This window comes from Hemiscyllium ocellatum, chromosome 7, assembly GCF_020745735.1.
Source record: "Hemiscyllium ocellatum isolate sHemOce1 chromosome 7, sHemOce1.pat.X.cur, whole genome shotgun sequence".
NCBI classification, from domain to species: domain Eukaryota; kingdom Metazoa; phylum Chordata; class Chondrichthyes; order Orectolobiformes; family Hemiscylliidae; genus Hemiscyllium; species Hemiscyllium ocellatum.
Window position 1 is genome coordinate 55,834,765 of NC_083407.1, and position 23,218 is coordinate 55,857,982.

At 38.6% G+C, this 23,218-nt stretch overlaps 1 protein-coding gene across 1 annotated transcript in view; it reads right to left on the reverse strand.

Moving 5' to 3' along the window:
* Positions 1 to 1,102: 1,102 nt before the first annotated feature.
* The window catches only part of LOC132817451 (polypeptide N-acetylgalactosaminyltransferase 5), a 71,878-nt gene continuing 49,762 nt past the window's right edge, over positions 1,103 to 23,218 (reverse strand). The window contains exons 5-10 of the mRNA XM_060827896.1: positions 15,913 to 16,032; positions 14,137 to 14,254; positions 9,880 to 10,215; positions 8,967 to 9,047; positions 2,784 to 2,942; positions 1,103 to 1,709 (exon numbers count right to left, since the gene is read on the reverse strand). Coding sequence (XP_060683879.1) covers positions 1,569 to 1,709; positions 2,784 to 2,942; positions 8,967 to 9,047; positions 9,880 to 10,215; positions 14,137 to 14,254; positions 15,913 to 16,032 — 955 coding nt within the window. The 3' untranslated portion in view covers positions 1,103 to 1,568. The remainder of the gene's footprint in view (positions 1,710 to 2,783; positions 2,943 to 8,966; positions 9,048 to 9,879; positions 10,216 to 14,136; positions 14,255 to 15,912; positions 16,033 to 23,218) is intronic.

Sequence of the window (23,218 nt, forward strand, 5' to 3'; positions counted from 1 at the left end):
TTTACTTTCTCCCTCCAAGTCATTAGTCAGTTGCAGTCCCAGTACTGATTCCTGGTGGAAACCACCGGTCACAAGTTGCCAACCTGAAATGCAACCCCTTATCCCCATGTGCTGTTTCCTGCCCATTAACCAATTCTCTATCCATGCCAACATGCTACCTCCAACACTGTGGGTGCTTATCTTATTGCTTAACATTTGGTGAGGTACCTTGTTGAACGACTTCTGCAAGTCCAAATATAATGCATTTAATGGCTACCCTCTATCAATTCTAGTTGAAATTTCCTTGTAAAACTCTAATAAATTAATCAGACACAATTTTCCTTTCACGAAACTGCTGTATCTGCTTGCTTAGATTATGGTTTTCCAAATTTTCTGACATTACTTTCCTTAATGATTGATTCTAATATTTTTCCAATAATCGATGCTAAGCTAATAGGTCTATAGCTTTCTGACTTTTGCCTCCTTTTCCTTTTTAATTAGGGCTGTCAAATTAGTAGTTTCCCACTCCTCAGTTACTTCTCCAAAACCCAATAATTTTGGGGAAAATGCAACCATTGCATCCACTGTCTCTGTAGGTATCTCTTTTAGGATTAGATGTACCCCTTTTAATGATATACCAAACATATGCATTTTGTAGCATTCCATACTGTAACTTACTGTCTGCAGCCTTAGGAAATCAAGCCTATTTTTTGCTCGGTTGATCTTATGCAGAACTGTCCTTGAACAACATACACAGTATCTTGCAACTTATACTATTTTTACTTTTGATCTTTATTGCCACAGTTGCCATTCTGCTAATTGCAGACTGTCTATGAAATGGATGTGATTACAAATTTGGAATTACAGGTTCTACAAGGTGTGCAGACTTGCAATTGATCAACAAACCATTCTAGCGAAAACCTACTGTGAAATATTTTGGTCAAGGCACCTGAAACTTAGTTTAAAAGAAAACGTTTACAAGCTAAGTTGTCAGAACATTACACAGAAAGTAATTTAATAAAAAAAACTAGTGAGTAGAATTGTTATAATGAGTGAAATAAAAACTTGAAAGCCTACAATTAAAACTACTTATGTTTTATTAATTTTTTTAGCATCTCACCAAATCTTGTCATTTTGTCGTTTCGATTTGAACTGTTAAACTTCCCTCCTTTATATAAATATGAAAGAATACTTTTAAAGGCACTCAACAAAGAGAACGTGTCCAAATTACATTAATTCACAGATTAACATTTTTTTGTTATAATAAATTATTTTCCACAGTTTTCTAAAAAACAAGGTAGAAAAATACACCACCTTTGCAGATCAAACCAAACTAAGGTTTGACTTTTCTATTAGAGCAGAAAACTATTTGCCATTGCTGGAAGCCAAGTATTACTTAACCCCTGTGTTCCAGTTCTTTCAGGACCCAACCTGAAAATATTTGCTCTTTAAAAGATATTTGCACATTATTTAGATGGCTCAATGTCCTTTGTTTAATATTCACTCGCCTTGGTATCCATTCAATCAGATACTGTTTCAATCATAATGCTTTGAAAATGCTTATGACACTATTGCTGTTGTTACCTCCTTCAATCTTCATAATAGTTGGTAAATTTCCATTTTTGGTGACTGTTGACTGGATCACAGGAATTTATTGTTAAGACGTTTCCAAATAGATTTCCTTCTAAACAGACAGGAAACTGAGACATCTCCCAAAGAATATGATCTGTCTATAAAATAATGTAATATTTAGCATGCTTTTAACAACATAAAAAGGCATTCTTTATTATATTATAAGCATCCCTCTTTTAAAGTTTTTACTTCTGTGTTGAATGGTTATGAAAGGAAAAAAGCTAAGAGACTAAAGGAATAAAACACTATTTTATATTGATACTGAACAAACCTTAAACTTCTTTGAAAATTGTGATATACAACAATTAAATGTATTGGAGGGTCATATTCAGTGTTTAGACTTTGGTGAAGGATCATTCAGAATCCATGAAAAAGATGATAACCTTTCTAGTGGACAAGTGGCCAACTGCATTTACAAAGCCAGATAACTAACAGAAATGCCAGGGCTCCAACAAAATGGATATTTCTTTTGCCATATAATGATGAAAGGTTTCACTGAATGTCAGCTGGCAACAACTTACACTGTAGCTATAATTCATTTTTGATCATTTTCCTTGTAAGGACAATATCCAGAAACAAATAAAAGCACTTTACAACTGCGATCCATTTAGAAGTTACTAACAGACACGTGATCTGATAGGGTAAAAATAACATTAAAGCATAGAGAGGCACTGTTTCAGTTTTGCTTCCAAGTTGCTCTGTCATCTTCCACACCTGTCCTTCAAAATGCATATCCTAGTCATTTGGAGCCTAATGTATTTCTGATTTACAAAAACAAATTTCTTCTGGTCAGGCAGATTAAACTAGCTACATGGATTTCAATTCAAATTGTGTGTAAAGCTAACATCTATAGTTAACATTATTGAAAAATGTTACATGAACAGGTCTCGTTCTTGAGTCACTACTCCCATAGATAAAAGAAGGGCAGAATGTAGCTACATAGTTAAAGAGACTTTCAAAATAATCTGAATGAAAAGTACTAGGAATGTTCCCAATTGAAGGGAATAGCTGGTGAACTAATAACTTTCATATGCTTTATGTTCTTTTGGCTGTGACATGATCTGGAGTGACGAGTTCACACAATAAACAAGATTGTATTCTTTTAATTCTGACAGGGATGAGAGGGGGACATTCAGAAGTGGAAAAGTCTTCTAAGTCAATTTGGCACTTACCAATGTTGGTTCATCTATGAAGGACCGATGTAGCCACCTTAAATTATTGTTTCTTTTATCACAGGGTTTCATTCCCAACACTTGTTTCACATCCAACACAGCAATGCACATGTCTGTCTGTTTAATTAGTCTTAACCATGAATGACTAAAATGTTGGTTCTGTGAAGAAAATAAGTATTTCAAATATTTTGGCAAGAAATATTTCAGCCAACCTTCTTGAGTAATACAAAGAATGATTCATCCTGGTGATGACAAGACCTAGTAAGTAGGTACATTTCAATGAAGCAAGAAAATGGTACCGCTCTGAACAATGTCTCATGTTTTCCCACTGAATATAATTCAAAGGTACTTTCTGGGAGTTGAGGAGTTACGCTAGATGTAGCGAAATAACACTGCCAATAAAACAGCAATGAGGTGAACACACATCTCCAACCATAAAAAAAGGCATACTCTTTCTTTTCCCAAAATATAGGAAGATATCATGCCATTCCAACTCCAAATGTGACGTCATGGGAGAAAGATTAATTTTAGTGCAGATCACAGTGAAATAAATCCTACTGGAATATGAAACTGCACATGTGTAAATACTGAATTGCTGCCTAACAGTAGAGCTAGAAAAGTAAAAGAGTTGTGCCGACTTAATCAATAGTTCAAGAAAGCTATTGATAACAAACTCATTAATGCTAGAATACAGCTTTCAAATATTGATAGAAGTACCCTGTTATCATTTATTTCACTATCAGCAGGGTGAGAACAGCTGATTCAAAACACAGAATCATAACCTTGTTGCTGGAACTTGAGACAGGGAAAGGTGAACATCTCTGTGGAAGGCAGCAGGTCAGGTTGTGCATAGTGTACTAATGGAGATTGACACACACTATAGAACTTCACTTAAATATTGTACCTTTGAGTTTAGGGAATCCTCCAAATTAGAGACTCCCCCAGAAATACACTGCAAAGCTCATGAGGGGACATATTGGCATAAGCAACTAAACAGGCATTTCCCATTCCAAACTTTGTATTCTTAACACTTTACTGTGGCAATGGTTGTAGTCAGTGGAAAGGAAAACTTAGACAGGGCACTGATCTGTGACTCTCCATTTTTTGTCATTGTCAAAAGCCCACTGGTACATGAAGCACCACTGAAAAGGTGGTTCATTCAATAAATGGGTAACTATCCTTAGAACTGAGTGATCTCTTTTTCTTCTAATTCAGTGGTTGTCAATGTGGGATCCTACAAAGACTTTCCACTGTCTCTATTGTGTATGGATAATGTGCAGGTTTGGGAAACTGCTCAGGATGCCATAAACAGGAATAAGTTGGTGAGTAGTAATTGGATCCCTGCTTTACTCTCCATGTGTTCGTGCATACTCCTTGCAAGTCTAGTGCACTCACTGGATTGTGTTTTTGCTGTGTTCTGCTCATCATGGACTTCTGTTCTTTTGCTCAAGTCCTGTTCTCTTTGTTAGGCTTTCATGGGGCTCCCGCTGTATTTGCACTACTGCCAAAGATAGACACTACACTAAGAAACAGGCACACCCATCTCACCAGTGTATATAATATGTATTCTCTTAAAAGAATCACTAAAACCCACTTTACATGTTGCACTTAACATACAATAATTTAGACTGGGGTGCATGATGATGAATCAATTTGAAGAGAAATCTTTCAACCAAAAATTTGAGGAACACAGCATCAGGACTCAGAACACATAGGGGTGGGGGTTGGGGGGGGGGGGGTGCTTTGGCCCTCAAACACACAGAGAAATTGCTGGAGATACTAAGGACAGAAAGCAGAGTTAACATTTTGAGTCCAATGATTTTTCTTCAGAACTGAAAGTAACTAGGAATGCAAGTACTCATGTGTTGTAACTTCACCAGGTTGGCATCAAATCTGTAGGTATGCTTGGTGCTGCTCCTGGCATGCCACCCTCCATTCTTCATTAAACCAGGTTTGATTCCCTGGATTGATAGGAATGATAGACTTGGGGATTCTGATTAAATACAATTCTTCTGAGGCCCACAAGGCACAATGGATGCATGGTTTCACCTTGCTAGATCTGTCCATTGTTACTAGAATCAATTCCAGTCACTATGATAGTTGTGCCACAGAACTTGATGGAGGGAGAGGGTGGTACAGTGGTTAGCACTGCTGCCTCACAGCGCCAGAGACCCGGGTTCAATTCTCGCCTCAGGCGACTGACTGTGTGGAGTTTGCACATTCTCCCCGTGTCTGCATGGGTTTCCTCCGGGAGCTCCAGTTTCCTCCCACAGTCCAAAAACCTGCAGGTTAGGTGAATTGGCCATGCTAAATTGCCTGTAGTGTTAGGGCAGGGGTAAGTGTGGGGGAATGGGTCTGGGTGGGTTGCGCTTCGGCGGGTCGGTGTGGACTTGTTGGGCCGAAGGGCCTATTTCCACTCTGTAAGTAATCTAATTTAATATGACTGTGCAATGGTCACTCCTACCAACACTGCCTTGGCCAGATGTATCTGCTACAGGCAAAATGGTGGGGATGAAGTCAAGAATACTTTTTTCTCTTGCTGGTTCCCTCACCACTTGCTGCAAGCCCAGTTAAGCAGCTATGTCGTAGGGCTTGATGAGCTCAATCAGTGGTGGAGCAACTAAGCTATTCTTTGTGATGGACATTAAAATCACCTACCTAAATTTGGTATCCTTTGCAACATCATTGCATCCTCTAAGAGTTGTACACGTGACAGGAGAACTGATTCATCAGGTGAAGGGGAGTGGCAGGTCATAATGAGCAATGTTTGACCTGATGCTAGAATTTTTAGAATCCCTACATTGTGGAAACAGGCAATTTGGCCCAAAAAGTCCACACCTACCCTCTGAAGAGTAACCCACCCAGACCCATTCCCCATTCCGAACACTCTACATTTACACCTAATCTACACATCTCTGAATACTATGGGTGATTTAGCATGGTCAACTCACCTAACCTGCACACTTTTGGATTGTGGGAGGAAACTGGAGCACCCTGAGGAAATCACAAACACACAGGGAGAATTTGCAAACTCTACACAGACAGTCGCCTGAGACTGGAATCGAACCCAGGTCCCTGGCACTGTGAGGCAGCAGTGCGAACCACTGAGCCACTGTGCCATGTTATAAGACTTATGCATGGGTACATGATTTGAAGGGTTTGGAGGGAAATAGATCAAATGCTGGCAAATGGGACAAGATCAGCTTAGAATATCTGGCTGTCATGGACAAGTTGGACTGAAGGGTCTGTTTGAATGCTGAACATCTCTCTGACTCTATGACTCAATATTGACAGTGAGGGAGATTATTCACTCAATTTATATGCACACATGCTCAACTTATATGCACATTTTTAGTTACAAATCATGCTCTGGAGTCAACACTCACACTCACCTGTGGTCACCACAGCCTGTTGTCTCTCACACCCATTTTTCACAATGGTTGTACAGTGAAAGGCAAGTAAATGTACCCTGATTAAACTTGACTGATTTGCAGTAACCCTTTTTAGCTCAGGCACATTACATGGTGAGGTAGACAAAGAGAACAAGTCCTCAGTTCCAACAGTCATCCCACCAATTGGTGATTTCAATTTCTTAAATGTATTTTTGAACTTGCTCAGTCTATTCAGTTCTGATCGTCCTGTTGTAGGAAGGATATTATTAAGCTGGAGAGGGTTTAGAAAAGATTTACCAGGATGTTGCTGGGAATAGAAGGTTTGAGTTACTGGGGGAGGCTGGATAGGTTATGCTTTATTTCACTGGAGCACAGGAGGTTGAGGGGTGATCTTATAGAGTTTATAAAATCATGGTGGGTATAAATATGACAAGCACCTTTTTCCTATAGTGGGGGATTTCAAGACAAGGGAACATTTGTAAAGTGCGAGGAGAATGATTTAAAAAGGACATGAGGGGCAACTTTTTCACACAGAGAATCATTCGTGTGTGAAATGTACTTCCAGAGAAAGTGGTGGAAGACGGTAGGGTTACAATGCTTAAAAGACATTTGGATAAGTACATGAATAAGAATAGTTTGGAGGGATATGGGCCAAACGTAAGTAGGTAGGACTAGTTTAGTTTGGGATTATGGTCAGCACAGGCTGGTTGGACCGATCGGTCTGTCTCTGTGCTGTATGACTCTATGACTACATGGAATCTGGAGTCAACATTGAGGATTCCCAATGTCACACTCTTCCAAACGTATGCCACTGTACTGCTGCCTCTGGACAATGTGTATTGTTGATGGAACATGACACACTCAAGAATGGTTTTGGTAATGTCTTAGACACTGTCTGTAAGGTATGAATCCATGTCAGGCTGCTTTTTGACTAGTTGCAGTACAGCTCTCCCAACATTGACACAAGCCTTCAAAGGTTAGTAAGCAGGACCTTGCAGGGTTGACCAAATCGAGTGCCCCTGTCATTTCTGGAACCGTGATCAATGTTGGGTTCCTTTCATTCCTCTTAGCCAACTTATTTTGGAGTTAGAAGCCTGACAGGTTTGTTAGGCTAATTCAGAGGGAATTTAAGAACCAACCATGTTGCTGTGAATCTTGAGTCATACATAGCTCAACTCAAGTTGAGGATGGCAGATTTTTCTTGCCTGAATCATAGAATTATAGAATCCCTACAACGTAGAAGCAGGCCATTCAGCCCATCGAGCCCACACTAACGCTCCAACGAGCAGCCCACCCGGACCCACCCTTTTGTTGTAACCCTGCATTTCCCATGGCTAATCCATCTAGTCTGCACATTTCAGGACACTATGGGCAATTTACTATGACCAATCCACCTAACCTGCACATCTTAGGACTGTGGGAGTAAACCCACGCATATATGGGGACAGTATGCAAAATCCACACACAGTCATCTGAGGGTGGAATTGAACCTGGGCCCCTGAGGACACTGTACCACACCAAAAGGACATTAGTGAACCAGATGGTTTTTTTATGACAATCAAGAGTGGTTAGATTATCATTTAAATCCAAATTTATTAATTCAATTTAAATTTCAACATTTGTTGCGATGAAATTCAAACTCTTCTTCTCATTTGCCTTGATCTTTGTAATACATATCCAGTAACAGAAATATCAACACCATTCCCCATCTCTTTCCACATGATTATTGCCACCAAATGCCGTTTTGTGCGTTAAATCGGTTTTCTATCCAAATTACAAAGCTTCCCTGACTGTGGATTTTGACCTCCAGTAGGGTCACAAAATGAGATTGTAGAGCCTTGAATTTCATGAAACTTGGACTGCATGAAACAGTTTGGAGGTCTGTTTAAATTCTTGCCTTTTTTTTCTAGAGTTAGATGGGCATGGCTATGCTCAAGCGATGCCTAAGCCCCCCACCCCCACCATTTCAACAATTTCCTGCTGCCTCCTCAAAGTTTGGTTCTGGGGCCATTCCCCAATCTGCAGTAATAAAATTGAATCACATTCAGAAAAAAATTGAGAAGCACCACCTTAGCACTACACATTGCATATAAAAATAATTATTGGTGAAAGATGCACTTTCCATAATTAGAACTGGGATAATACAGTTAATGATCATCTATGGCAACTATTCTGAGATAGAGGATAGATCAGGAAGATGACATGCAAAGATCAGGAAATAAGTTAGTTTTCACCAGTGAGAAATGGTGGTGAGATATCATTTTAATTTAACAGCGAGAGCCGTGCTTTTCTGGTGCTAATCAACAATTTGCCAGCAGAAAGGGTAGGAACATTGGCAGCCCTTTTATGGAGCTGAATTATTGAAATTCTAGACTGATTGGAATGAGAGCAATGAAAGGTGCAATATTATGCTCGCCATAAACCCAAAAAATGCAAGCTGTATTTACATTACTGGCAGGTTCCAGTGATCTCTGGTTTGCGTTTTCTTTGCTAAATTGGCTATGTTCCATTGTGGTGTTTTGCATGAATCTTGCAGTTTCCGCACCACATATTTACAAATCAAAATTGTATTGGGCTTTTATATACATCATAGGACTCTAAATTGCACATTTTGATGAGGTTCTTATGTTTCTCAAAGCCTTGGTAGTTTATATCAAGATCTGGACCAAAGTGTGAGTAAACATAAAAATAGCAGGAAAACAACAATAGGATTAACACTGTGATTTTGTTCTTAAGAAAATCAGGGCGATTGATCAAACTTGGTTTCAGTGTAACACAGTTGCTGTCTTACCTTTTTACGAATGTCACACATTTCAAATGAAAATGTGCCATTTTCAACAGCAAGACATTTTCTCGTTCCAACATTAAAAAGCTAGAAATTGATAACAATCATTAGACGTAGGAAAGGGTTGTGTTTTATCAAATGCTGCTAATCTGTGAGAAAATGTTAAACAGTCAATATCTGCTTGTCCATATAATAATACTAACTATACTGACAAATATTTTGAAATCATCAACATAAAGCAACTGTGGTCACCTGCTTTACAGCCAGAAAATTAAAGCTTATGGCATTTTTTTTACATAAATTTGTTAAGTTTTTTACACTAATATCTTATAGTAGAGTATAGTAGCAAATTTCAGAAACACAAATTCTGCATTTCATACGCACAAATTCATTATGTAACAAATTGAAGAAAAGTTTCACGACTACAGGATCTGTCACAATTTATATTGAATGGCAGTGTGCTGTAACTAAACACCACTGAAAACTTCTATTTGCCTGAATATGGCTTTTGTTAGGGCATTAGAAGACAATAATGCATTAAACTGACCATTATTCTGTGTATAACAATTACCATATTTTCTACAGCAACCACAGAATCATAGCATGCATATGGAACTGAAGGCTATATAATGCATTGCATCTATGCCAGCTCTCAGCAACAATAACTCACCTATTCACATTTCTCTATTTCCTGATGCCCACAAATTTCTCCTACAATTGTCCACATGTCTTCTAAGAGCCATAATTAAACCAGCAATCACCACATTCTCAGGCAGTGCATTCTGGATACTAAGCACTGTGATTGATAACTTCCACATATTTTAAGATTACCTTTTAAATTCACAAGAAGTTGCCATTAAATTCCAGGTTCCCCTTCCTGGTTTTACCTCAAAAACAATGTTTCACTATAAGAACTTACCAAGCCATCACTTCTCACTAATGATGTCCGTAAATCAGGGTAGACATTTTCTAAGTACCATTTAAAGCTCTCACACTGGAGTTTTTTCCGGAGTTCCTTTTGCTTTCTTAAGTCTCCAATGTTAAATTCAATATTATTTGTGTTAAGAAGGTGATGGTAACCATGACCATAGAAAACATCAACATATTCATCCAGCCAAACCTCTGCTACACGGGCCAGATTCCGCTCTACTGTCTTAATTCTGTCCTTTGGAAATGTGTATGGATTGCCATCACGGAAAATATGGCCCACTCTTGAACATGGGATAATCTCAATTTCTCCTCCACACATCCAGACCTGCTCCACAAACATGAAGAAAATATTTAAGTACGTAACAAACAGCAGCAGGAGTAAACAATACAGGCCTTCAAGAATGCTCTGTCACATATTGTACTAATAATAATTGATCTTCTGCCTCCATAAGACCATAAGACATAGCAGTGGAAGTAAGGACATTCGGCCCATCGAGTCTACTCCGCCATTCAATCATGGCTGATGGGCATTTCAACTCCACTTACCCGCATTCTCCCCGTAGCCCTTAATTCCTCGAGACAACAAGAATCTATCGATCTCTGTCTTGAAGACATTTAGCGTCCCGGCCTCCACTGCACTCTGCGGCAATGAATTCCACAGGCCCACCACTCTCTGGCTGAAGAAATGTCTCCACATTTCTGTTCTGAATTTACCCCCTCTAATTTTAAGGCTGTGTCCACGGGTCCTCAATTTGGCTTTGCCACTTACTCTTTATTTTCTTTGATATCTTGATAAACAAAGTATCTGTCTACTGCAGCCCAAAATATATTCAATTACAGAACATCCACAAACCTTTGAGGCAAGCAATTCCAAAGATTCACAACTCTTTCAGTTGAATAAATTTCTCAGAATTTCAGCTTTATTAAATACTCACTCTTCATCCTGACAGTGTGCCCCTGTGTTTTAGTATCCTCAGCCAGTGGAAAATACCTACCATGTTTACTTCTCCCTGAAATGTATAATTCAATGCAATCACTTCTCATCTTTTGAACTTCACAGATTATAGGTCCATTTACTCGGTCTGTTTTTACAAGACATCCTCTCATCCCAGGAAGCAATCTAGTGACCCTTTGTTCAACCGTATCCAAAGCAAGAACATCCTCCACTAAATGTGGAGACCAAAACTGCATACAGTTCACCAAAGTCCTGTATAATTTGAGCAAGACCTCATTCTTGTGCTCCAATCCCCTTGCAAAAATGATCAACATAACACTGGCCTTCCTCATTTCTTGCTTTACTTGTATGCTAACTTTATGTTCCTCGTATGAGTATACCTAAATCTCTCTAAACATCAATTTTTAAATTGTCATACCTTTTAAATATGTGCTACTTCTCCATTCTTACTACCAATGTGAATAACATTCCATTTGCTAACATTGATCTCCATCTGTCACTGTATAGCCCACTCACTTAACCTGTTTATATTTTACTGTCTCTTTGTTTCCTTCCCACAGTTTACCTTGGTAGCTACCATCAGCAAACTTGCAAGTTCTAATGTATTCAATTTAATATTACTTGTAAGACTTAAGCCAATTACAGTGGTAAATGAGTTGGAAGATTCAACTGTAACACAGGTAGTGAAATCAGTCCACTTTGGGACACCAGCTCATGATGTCTGGTTAACTAGGTGCTTATCTCTTGTTCTGTCGACTGAAGTTTATTTTCTTTCTTTACTTGTTGCTGTGTGCCTAGTTACTAAACGTTACTCCTTATTTGCTTGTTGCTACCTTTATGTAGATCAGTGGTATCCTTGAACTCTGACTGGCTTCCAACAAATGACGAGCACATAAGACCATAAGGGTAAGTAGGTCATTCACCTCTTCAAGACTGCTTTACCATTCAATGAGATCATGGCTGATCTGAACGTCCTCAAACTAACAGTTTTGCATTCTCCCTATAGGCTGTGATTCTCTTTTTGACTAAAATTTTATCTACCTCAGCCTTAATAAATTTATCAGGAATGAGGTCATAAAGCCATGCTGATTCTGCTCAGTCATATAACGCATTTCTAAATGAGCCACTACGACATCTATGATAATAAACTCTAATATTTTCCCAATATTAGATGTTAAACTAACTGGTCTATACTTACCTGTTTTATATCTCTTTTCCTTTAAAATAAAGACATTACATTATTAGTTTTACAATTCTCTGAGACTCTCCCAGATGCTAAGGAATTAGATACTACATGTGCATCCACTATCACTTTGCTATCTCCTCCAATAGTCTAGGATGGATCTACCCAGTCCAGGGGCCTCAGTTAGTTTCTCTAGTACTTTTTCTCTCCTAATAATTATTCCATTTACTCCTCTCTTCCTGCTGCCCCTAGATTAGTTTGTAATTTTGGAATGCTATTAATATCTTCTACTGTGAATACTGATGCAAGGTATTCATTCAACTTCTCTGCCATTTTCTGGTTCCTCATTATTATTTCCACAGCTTCATTTTCAATGTTCAATTTGAGTTCTCTCTTCCTTTTTATATAGTTAAAGAAGCTCTTAGCTGTCCATCTTGATATTATTTGTAAGTTTACCCTCAAATTCCTTTTTTTTGGTGTTTGTTTTACTTCTTAAAACTTTCCCACTCCTTTGGATTGCTACCTATCCTTGACATATTGTATGTTTTTTCTTTCAATTTGATGCTCTCCTTACCTTCCCTGGTTAACCAAGGTTGGCTTAACCCCTTCCTCAAGTCCTTTGTTTCCTCACTAGGATATATCTTTGCGTTTAAACCTTTAATATTTTTGAAGTGGGTGCCATTATTTCTCAACCTTTGCTGCTAAACTCCTTTTCTGGTCCACTCCAGCCAGCTCTGCCATCATTCCTTTGTAATTATCTTTATTTATGCTTAGCACAGTTGTTTTGAATACAGGTTCCTCATTCTCAAACTGAATACTAAATTCTACCATGTTATGGTCACCTGTTTCCTCAGGAATCCTTTACTCTGCCACCACTTGTTAAGTCCACATCGCTACACATCACCAGATCCAAAATAGTCTGATCCATGATTGGATCCACAACCTATTATTTCAAGAAACATTCCTCAATAAATTTTATGAATTCTTCCTCATAGCTATCTCTACCAATCCGACTACTCCAATCTGCATGAAGTTTAAAATCCTCCATGGATAATGTTACATGCTCTCATGGCTGATTTATTCAGGATACATGGCTGTATCCTGATTTATTCTCTGTCTCACTGTATATCTACTATTGGGGGGCACTCAAATCAATCTCAAATCCATGTTTGCTGCCTGAGCATGTTGTTTTAACATTTAATATGAAAAGCAATTTATTATGATTATGTTTCCTCCAGAGGATCTCTGTCATGAAGTTACTAATTAAACATGCCTCTTTGTACAATACTATTTCTTCAATTATTTCCTGAACATATTTCTCCAGGAAAATTCACGAATGTATTCTACAAACTCATCTTCCAGATTATATTTGACAACTTTACTTGTCCAGTATGTATAAAGACTGTGGTAATCACATTTTTAGACAAATAGCATGAGGTTTAGAATAATATCCACAGCACAGATTTAACTTTCATTTTGGCTGAGGTAGACTTGAGACCTACTTCCACATCTTGACTTTAAAATGGGAAGAAAGCTTTGAGGGAATTAACACTCTGTGGGGCTTTGTCACAGGCTCAAGATCCATTATGGAAAGATCCTTGCCCACTGTACATGTCAGAATAATTCAAATTATATAAAATTTTCTTCACTATTACACTGGTTGTCTGTCATTAAGCTATGATTTTTCAGGTATTCCTCAGTTCTAGAATAAATGAGGCTTTTGACTATGTGTACTTAATGATGATATCATTGTAAATATCCATCTTTCTGCTCAGTACTTGATCATTTTGATGTAAGGTCAACAATTTTTACTATCAGCCTTGCTTAAGGTGATTTTTAAAAATGCATAATTTTCTGAAAAAAAAACCACCGGTAGGCAAGAGAAACCAAAGAGGATGACCAATGACTTTCTGAATTAGAAAGTACCTCTATCCAAAGATTGATACACTCACACCTAGAAATTATGGTCTACTTCAGCTCACCATTTTGTTGAGGACAGGGTTTGGTACTCTTAAAATGTTAGAAAATTACATTCAGCTCTAAGTAATAGCATTCACGTTTGACAATAAACATAATATGGACTCCTGGTGAAAGGTATATGATGGTACCTTAAATGACAGCTCCATGTTTTCTCCACCCCAGACCTCCAAACCTGCATCGTAAGTACCCAATTCGTAAAAATATTTTTTGTCAATTGAAAATAATCCTCCTGCCATTATTGGACATCTAAAACAATAATAATTATAGAGTTGAAGCAGTGTTATATATTTCATTGGCTTTTTATTTTTGAACAATGTAAAAATTGGTGGAATGCAGCATTGTCACTGCAACCATAATTTCACCTGGATTTCACCAAACACAGCATGTAGCCAGTATCAAGGAATGATTCCAATATTATTCACTCTCTCAGACCCTTTCAGTTATTAAGCACCTTTCCTTGCAAATTGACCAGAGGAAATTAATCCTGTCGCAGAAATGTACTGAATGAAATAAGAACTTGGGGCAGGATTTTCCAAGAAGTGGCCATCTCATGCAGAATACCACTCTGCCCCTTTTTTTATTTACAAGAGAGGTCTACATTTCTGCAAGTAGACCTCACTTCCAAGTAGGGTTCCTTCAGAAGTGCAGAGCCACACTGTCAGTCTGACATAATGCAGAACTGTCAGAGGAAGGTAAGCCATGTACTTTTTTCACTGTAGTCAGCAGCCATACTTTGAAATTTAAAAGTCCTGACAACTACTTTGACAGCTGCTGTCAAATGGTTAGTATATAAGGTAATTGCGATGTTAGGGTACTGGGAGGGTAAGGTGCCCAATGGGTAAAAGGGGTAGGGTGCCAGGTAAGAGTGTCAATGGGTAGAGGTGTGGTGCCAGGGAATAGGGTTTCAAATGGGTAGAGTACCACGGAGCCAGGTAAGTAGAGTATCGGCTGTGGTTTGGGTAGGCTGACAAGTGTGTCAGGTACCAAGGTACAAGGTGATCAGATGAGTGATGCAGTGTTTAGGGTAGATTGAGGTCCATGGGAGAAATTAGGTTTGTTGGGGAGTGGGAAGGGTGGGTGTCAGCTATGGGGAGTTCTGGATCTGGTAGCAGGTGGCTTGGGTTGGATCAGTTGGGTGGGGAAGGAGTGAGTTTAGGTGTGGAGCTGGCAAGAAGGGAACCTGCCAAGTGCTGGGGTAAAGATATCAGATAAAGTCTGGAAGCGAGGGAAGTGAGGTTCAGCTGGGGGTTGTCAGAGGTCAGGTGATGTTTGTTCTGTCTGTGTTAGGTATGTATACGGTCTGTTGCACAGTTACTTAGAAGTTAGACTATATATTTAATAGTCCGACCTTTCATAAGTATCTACTCACTTAATTTCATTAGAATCCTCCAAATTCTCCAATTTAAATGAAGAATTTCAGATGGATTCAGGCATTAGGGAATTGCCCAGCAGTAACTTCAATTTCATGGGCAGTTTCTTTGCAGTGCACTACAACAGGTATGTGCACTGGGTCTCCCACCTATGCTGGAATAATTGCTGTCTGGCCATCAAGAAATCTGGGCATAGATTGCTAGGGCTAGGAAACAAATACAGTCAGCTGCTAGAAGAATAGGGCAAGAAACAATACACTAGCATAGCAGGAATAAACAGAATATGCCAAAATGCAGTCTATGTTTCAAAGCAAATACTGAGCAATAACTTACATTAGATAGTTAGCAAATAGGATTTGTAGGATTCATCAAGTTATAATGTAACATTATCATGGAAGTAGGTTTGCATGATATTTTCGCCCTGGCTTTATTAAGCAGCTCAAATGAGGAGTTTAGAGATAGAACAATTTCAAAGATGCTCATGAGGAATTGCAAAAATAAATTTATTGACAATTATTTTCCCTATTAATTTACCTAATTGGGTCCATTTCTTTTAGATTATATTTTTTAATGACTTCATCAGGTATCGCCTTCCACTCAAAATTCATGGGCCAGGTAAATACTCCCCGTAGAAAACCACTTACTCCTACATAGCTAAAGTAGAAACAAAAGTTTTAGACATTAACACACATTACTGATGCACTTTTGAATGAAGACATTTATAGAAACAAATAGCAGAGGCAATTCCATTAAAGTTTAAAAAAAAGCAAAATAACAAGCTGTAAGTCCATAAACACTGTCTTAGAAAGTCAGTAAGAACCGTCACATACTTCAAATATTAAATCTATTACAATGATTCCATGCAGATCACAATAGCAAGAGCAGAACATTACTTTCATGTGAGCGGGTTGGAGCAAGAACTACGGTTTTACATCATTGTAAGAAGGTGCGTGAGCTCATTCTAATCTGTTCGGAAGGTCAGTATTTTTTATGACATGGTCTGTGGAAACACTGTTCATGTGTCAGAACTAAATTCTATTGATTAATTGCTAATTGTAGTGGTCCTAAAACTTCCCACAATTCAATGTACTGTATTGCTGTCAACCTACATGAAATTGGACAAAGTTAAAAAAAATCACACAACACCAGGTTATAGTCCAAAAGGTTTATTTAGAAGCACTAGCTTTCGAAGCACTGCTTCGAAACATGAAGCTGCTCATTCTGTGGCTAGTTTAGATCCCTACTCAGCAATATATTCTATGTAGCATGCTAATACTATCTAACTGCAGTACTGGTTCTGAATACATCCTGCAAATTGTTACTGCATTGTTCCATACCATAAAATTTGTTCATTTGCTTTCAGTTTCTTCAGAATCAAAAGATTTCATTCTGTCTCTTGGCAACTCTCACACAAAGTACTAGAGCATTTGTTTTAAAGTAGAGTAGCACTTCTCTCCATTGCTGCATCTTTAACTGTAAGACTTCCAATATCATCATTAAAGTTTCCCCCATATTTCTCCCTGCTGTCTAATTATTACCAAAAGACTACTTGTTCTTAAAATAAATGCATTATATTTTAATGACTACTGTCCATTTAAGAGCTTACCAGATTTCAGAAATTTCACTTTCCACATGAGGAGATATTAAAATTCAAAAAAAGGAGCTAGATGCAAGATTTGATGAAGCATGTAATCTTTATGACTGGTGCAGGATTTACCAAGTCAGGAACAGATGCATGCCTGATTATTAAATGTCAGTATCAGTGCTTTTATAGCAATTGTTATTTGTCCCTTCTACTCTCTTCAAAAAAAGCTTTATTTTAATCTCAACGAAAAGAGAATAAAGAAAACGGGGCAGCATGGTGGCTCAGTAGTTAACTCTACTGCCTTACAGCATCAGGGACCTTAGTTTGATTCCAGCCTTGGGTGACTGTGTGGAGTTTGCATATTCTCCCTATGTCTGTGTGGGTTTTGGTTGAGTGCTACAGTTTCTTCCCACAGTCCAAAGATGTGCAGGTTAGGTGGATTGGCTGCGCTGAATTGGCTGTAATGTCCAGGAGTGTGCAGGTTTGGTGCATTAGCTACAGTAAATGCAGGGTTATGGGGTTAGGGTGGGATGCTCAATGGAAGGTCAGTGTGCACTTGATCGGCCGAATGGCCTCCTTCTGCACTGTAAGAATTCCATGATTCTAAAGAAGTGATTTTTAAAGGAACCTTTTAACTAACAGAGTTCATCTCACAGATGATAATACAGACAAATCCCTGTTGAGTTAAAACTGTTAAAACTCTGCTTGTAATTTGACAGCTGTGTCAAATTCTATGGTATTTGAGACTATCTCCAAGATCTTCAAAAAATCAACCACATTCTAAACAAAATAACCCACACCATTTTAATAAAAAATAAATTTGCACCAACTCCTAAAATTTGCACATTTTATATGAGATTCCAGGTTCCAAATCCACAACTTTGCCAAAAACAAAATTGATTCTTTCTTGAGCTGAATTGTAATTGTGTACCAAGGTTAAATGAAATCCATCCATTTGATTTTGAAACATATTAATTACTGACAAACAGAGAAATAAACAGCATGAAAACTTTACCTCCACTCACCCTGATTGTGAAAAATAATAGATTCAAGTGCATTGCGATTTGTGTAGGAGTAAATGAAGATTGTGTTAAAGAGCTGACTCTGAGATCATCTTTCCAAATAGTAATGCACAAACTGTCCAGTCTGAAGTTGTTATGATCTCAGTTGATGGTAGAATCAGACAAGTCAAATCACATAGTGAAACCTGGCTTGACAGACCATAAATTTTACTTTTTTAATTCGCTTTCCATGGTTGTCAGTCACTGAACACATTCACAAGAAACTGCTAATGTACTTTTAACAAAGGAACATCAAAGTTTATTACACACAAAGGAGGAAAAAATATAAGAATTATTTGAATCAAATATCTCAAATATAGATTCAAATTTTTTATTCTCAATAGCAATCTTACAGACACGTTGGGATGGCACGATAGCTCAGTGGTTAGCACTGTTGCCTTACAGCACCAGAGACCTGGGCTTGATTCCAACCTTGGGTGACTGTCTGTGTGAAGTTTTCACGTTTTTCCTGTGTCTGCCCTGGTGCTCTGGTTTCCATATCGGGTGCTCTGGTTTCCTCCCACAATTTTAAGATGTGCAAGTTAGGTGGATTGCCAATGCTAGTGTCTGCAGTGACTAGGGATGTGCAGGCTGGGTGGATTAGACATGGTGAGTGCAGGGATAAGGTAAGAGACGGGATCTGGATGGGATGCTCCTCAGAGGATCAGTGTAGAATTGATAGACTGAATGGCTTCTTTCCGCACTGTAGGCAATTCTATACTCAAAGTTAATGAAGAAACACTCTGTAAATTACAGTACAAGGTTGTTTTCCGACAAACATCTATATTCACTCGATTTTATCTTCTTTAGTCAATGTCTTGTAACAAAATTCTTGATCAAACCAACACAGTTCACTGAAGACTTCTTTTCTTCTGTCCAGACTGTGTAGACTTCTAAACTGATGACACTTCTCTTTGAAAGAAACCTGCATACCCCCTGATTTCAAGGTTCTTTAACAGTTTTAAAAAGGAATTTGGTTTGTCTCAGTGTCAGAGGATATTGTTCTGCTTGGTAACAGCCTATTATTTCCTCTTTTCTAGCTTTGTTTTCTAAAGCACTGAACTATACGCCTCAATGATTTTTAAAGACCTAATTTAAATGCATGTAAACTAATTTCCAGACACAATCACAATCTGAATGAATTTAAAACTACATTCTTCGCTTGTTAACAATCACAGTAAAGAAATAAGAAATTATACTTTAAGCCATGACTGCAGCAAGACTATGTACATGAAGCTGAGAAATGCTCTTTTGTCAAACAGAGATCGGAGGGGTGCAGGTACATAGTTCCTTGAAAGTCACGTTACAGGTAGAGAGGGTGGTGAAGAAGGCAAATGGTATGTTTGGCTTCATTGGTGACAGCACTGAATTGAGACACCATATAACAGCTGTACAAGACCTTGGTAAGGTACTCCACATTTGGAGTGCTGCATAAAGTTCTAGTCACTCTGCTACAGAAGGATGCCATTGAACTGAAAAGGGTGAAAAAGATTTACAAGAACGATACAGAGACTGGAAGATTTGAGTTATGAGCATAAGCTGGGATTTTATTCCTTGGCGTGTAGGAGCCTGAGGGGTGACCTTACAGGAGAAAGATTTAAAAGGGACCTGAGGGGCAACTTTTTTACACAAAGGCTGATGCATATATGGAACAAACTAGAGGAAGTGATCGACGTGGGTACAATTCCAACATTTAAAAGACATTTGAACAGGTACATATATAGGAAAAGTTTAGAGGGATATGGGCAAAAAACAAGCAAATGGGACTAGTTCAGTTTAGAAAATCTAGTTGACATGGACAAGTTGGCTGAAGGGCCTGTATCCATGCTGTATGACCATGACTCTAAGGGCTTGATATGCAACCTCAGTTTCAATTTAGCAGAACGTGAAAAAATTTACAGTGGAACACACAAGCTATTAACTATTTGTTGTGATATAATACAGATTAGTCTTACTACTGCTGACATCATCAGGCTGTCAGATTTTTCCTAACCAGCGCCCACATACCTTGACTGTTGGCTCTGCCCACCACTTTATGTCAAGCAGACTGAAGCAGCTTTTACAATTGGGCACAGAGCTCCTTAATAGAGTAGTTCTCCTGTTCCGTGCTTTTTATCTCACCACCCCTGAGTAGCATTAGCAAATGAAGACGTTCTAATGATAGCATATTGATTCTACCATTTTTGAACAACAATTTTAATAACTTGCACTTGCAAAGCTATCATATGTAGGAGAATGGGTATGGGTGGGCTACTCTTTGGAGGGTCGGTGTGGACTTGTTGCGCTTGTTGGGATCCATTATTAAGGTTAGGTAGTGTAAGAAACTTTATTGTTAGGTAGTGCTCACGTAAGGTAGTATTAGCAAGTCTGGAACTTGTTAGCTTCACTAGACAACAGTAAGCCATTATGTTACACTAAGAACAGACTGAAAAGCTGATGGCATAGCCTGAAGAGGCCCCAGGGAGGGTGAGAGATAACAGGACATTGGAGCCGTGTCAAAATGCACGTAGCTCAAACTGAGGTAATAGAATGTTATCAGGTGAGAACCAATGACATACCAAAATTCTGCATTTTACCAAATAAGGATGTAACTCTGGAATGTGAGAGAACAAAAGGATAGACAAATTAAAATATAGTCAGAACGCGCCTTCTCCAGTGAGCTAGACACCTCACTGTACTGTGTACGATTCTCTCTCATTAAACTTGTTTATACTTTTAATCAGACCCGGTGTCTCCCTCCTCCAAACGAACACGGGGACAGAAGATCTGTCCCAACACGCTGAAGGACCTGTTTCCACACTGTAGGGATTCTAATTCTTAACATAAAATAATGCCTAATGCCACAGAAAGGCAGTGGAAACAAAAAAATTAAAGAAATGATGGTGAATGAAACTTGGTGCATAACGTTATACCGGCAACAGAAGTTGCTGGAAGGTGAATGGCAGAGGCTAGCTAGAACTGTCAGAGGTAGCAGGTAGCAAAAGTAAGAATGAGAGTTTTGGTAGCAATGGGACTCAGGTTTAGTCGTAGATGACTAATAATATGAAGATGGAAATGGATTGCAAACAGTTGGCTTCAATCTGACGGAGATAGAACTGGGAGGGAGAGAATGACATTTGTAGTGTTAGGAGTTAGGAATGGAGTAAATGGATTTAATAATCCCAATGTTTAAAAGGAGGAAACTAAATGTCAAACAAGTGGGTTAAAAGACAATGACATTGACAGAGTCATGCAGAGGTGGAGCTGGGTGTTGTCAATGTACATATATAATCTGATGTTTCATCAACTTTTGCCATTTAGGAGCAAAAGAAGTAGCAAGATTAGACCAGTTCTGCCATTTGATGAAAAACTCCATGGAAAAATGCCCCAGTCTGTTCTTATAACTCAAACCTTCTATTTCAACACCATTTTTTTTCACTATCGCCATAATACCTCATGGCGTAACATCTAGAAAGCTATCCATTACTGTTTTGAACATGCTCAGTATGATTGAACCTTAAGGACAGAGCATTCACCACCTTCCGAGTGAATCCGTCACCCTTTATTCTGAGTCTTGAGTGTTACCTCATGCTGCCGTCAGGTAAACATTAATTCCTGTATTCTTAAAATGAAATAAAGAACAGCAGGTGCTGGAAATCCAAAAAAAAGGGAATAACTCAACAGATCTGGAATCATCTGTGGAAGGAAAATTTGAGTTAATGTTTGAGTCTAGTGATCCTTCACTGCAAGAATGCTGAATGTCTCAGTGAGGTGATGTTTCATTCTTTCAAACTTGAGAGAATACAGGTTCAGTTACCTCAATCTCTCCTCAAAGGACACTTCTTGTATCCCAGGAATTAGTCAGATAAACCTCAAAGGCAAGAATATCCTTCTTTAGATGAGGAGTCGAAAATTCAAGATGGCGGCAGCAGAATAGGCAGAGTCTGGGCTCCTGTACCCAAACTGGTCGTTTTCATCCACTTTTTCTTCTCTACCTTTTTCTCTTTTTTTTCTTCTTTTAATTTTTTTTAGTTTTTGTTTCAACGTACTTTCTGAAGAGAGCTCTTTTGTTAGGAAAGTGGCTTCAATGGAGTCTGGAGCAGTGGTAGCTTCAGATGCAGCATGGCTCCAGAGTTGGCCGACTTGTAAAACCTGGAACAGCACTCTGCTTCCGCATGGCATGGGCTGGTGTAGCCCGGAGCAGACTCTGGCGGTGGCACGACATGGGCTGATATAGCCTGCAGTGGGAGACTATTGGTGGCATGGAGTGGGGTGGAGTACCTTGGAGTGGGACTTGGTGATGGCATGGCATAAGCTGGTGTAGAACAGTGGCAGTGAAGAAAAAGTTGGACTCTCTAAGTTATCTTCTTTTTATTTTAAGTTAATGAGAATAGCATCAATGCACAGGAATAGTATAAACAACTCACTGTATTTCATATCGAATGTGACAATAAATTATTCAATTCAATTCAAAATTGTACACAATACTCCAGTTTCACCCAGATACTATGCAATTGCAGTAAGACCTCTTTACTTTTTGCAATAACTACCGTTTGCCTTTCTAATTTCTCGCTGTATCGACACTTTAGCTTTCAGTGACTAATAAACAAGAACAATCAGGTGTCTTTGGATACCAACAGTTCCCAAACTGTCACCATTTAAGAAATTTTTGGCATTTCTGTGCTTTCTATCAAGTCAATAACTTCACATTTTCCACATAATATTCCACCTATTGTATTTTTACTCACTTACTTAACCTACGTAATTCCCTTGAAGCCTCTTTGTATCCTTCTCACAACACATACTTCTACCTTGTGTAGACTCATTAGCAAAAAAAAATTAAGTATAACAACATTTCGGCCCTGCCACTAAATCATTAATTATATAGATCACATGCTGATCTCAAGGTACTCCACTAAAACAGATTGGCAACCTGAGAATGATTTGTCTATTGTCTCCTTTCTGTCTAAACCAGTTCTCAAATCATGTCAGTACATTAGCTCCAACTCAAGCAATTTCTTAGAGTAACAGAGTCATACAGCATAGAAACAGGCCCTTTAGTCCACCATGCCTATGCTGACCAACAAAGCTCCAAACTTTACTAATCCCATTTACCTGCACTTGATCCGTAGCCTACAATGCCCTGCCATTTTAACTGCTCATCCAGATTCTTCTTACATATTGCAAGGGTACCTGCTTCCACCATCCTCTCAGG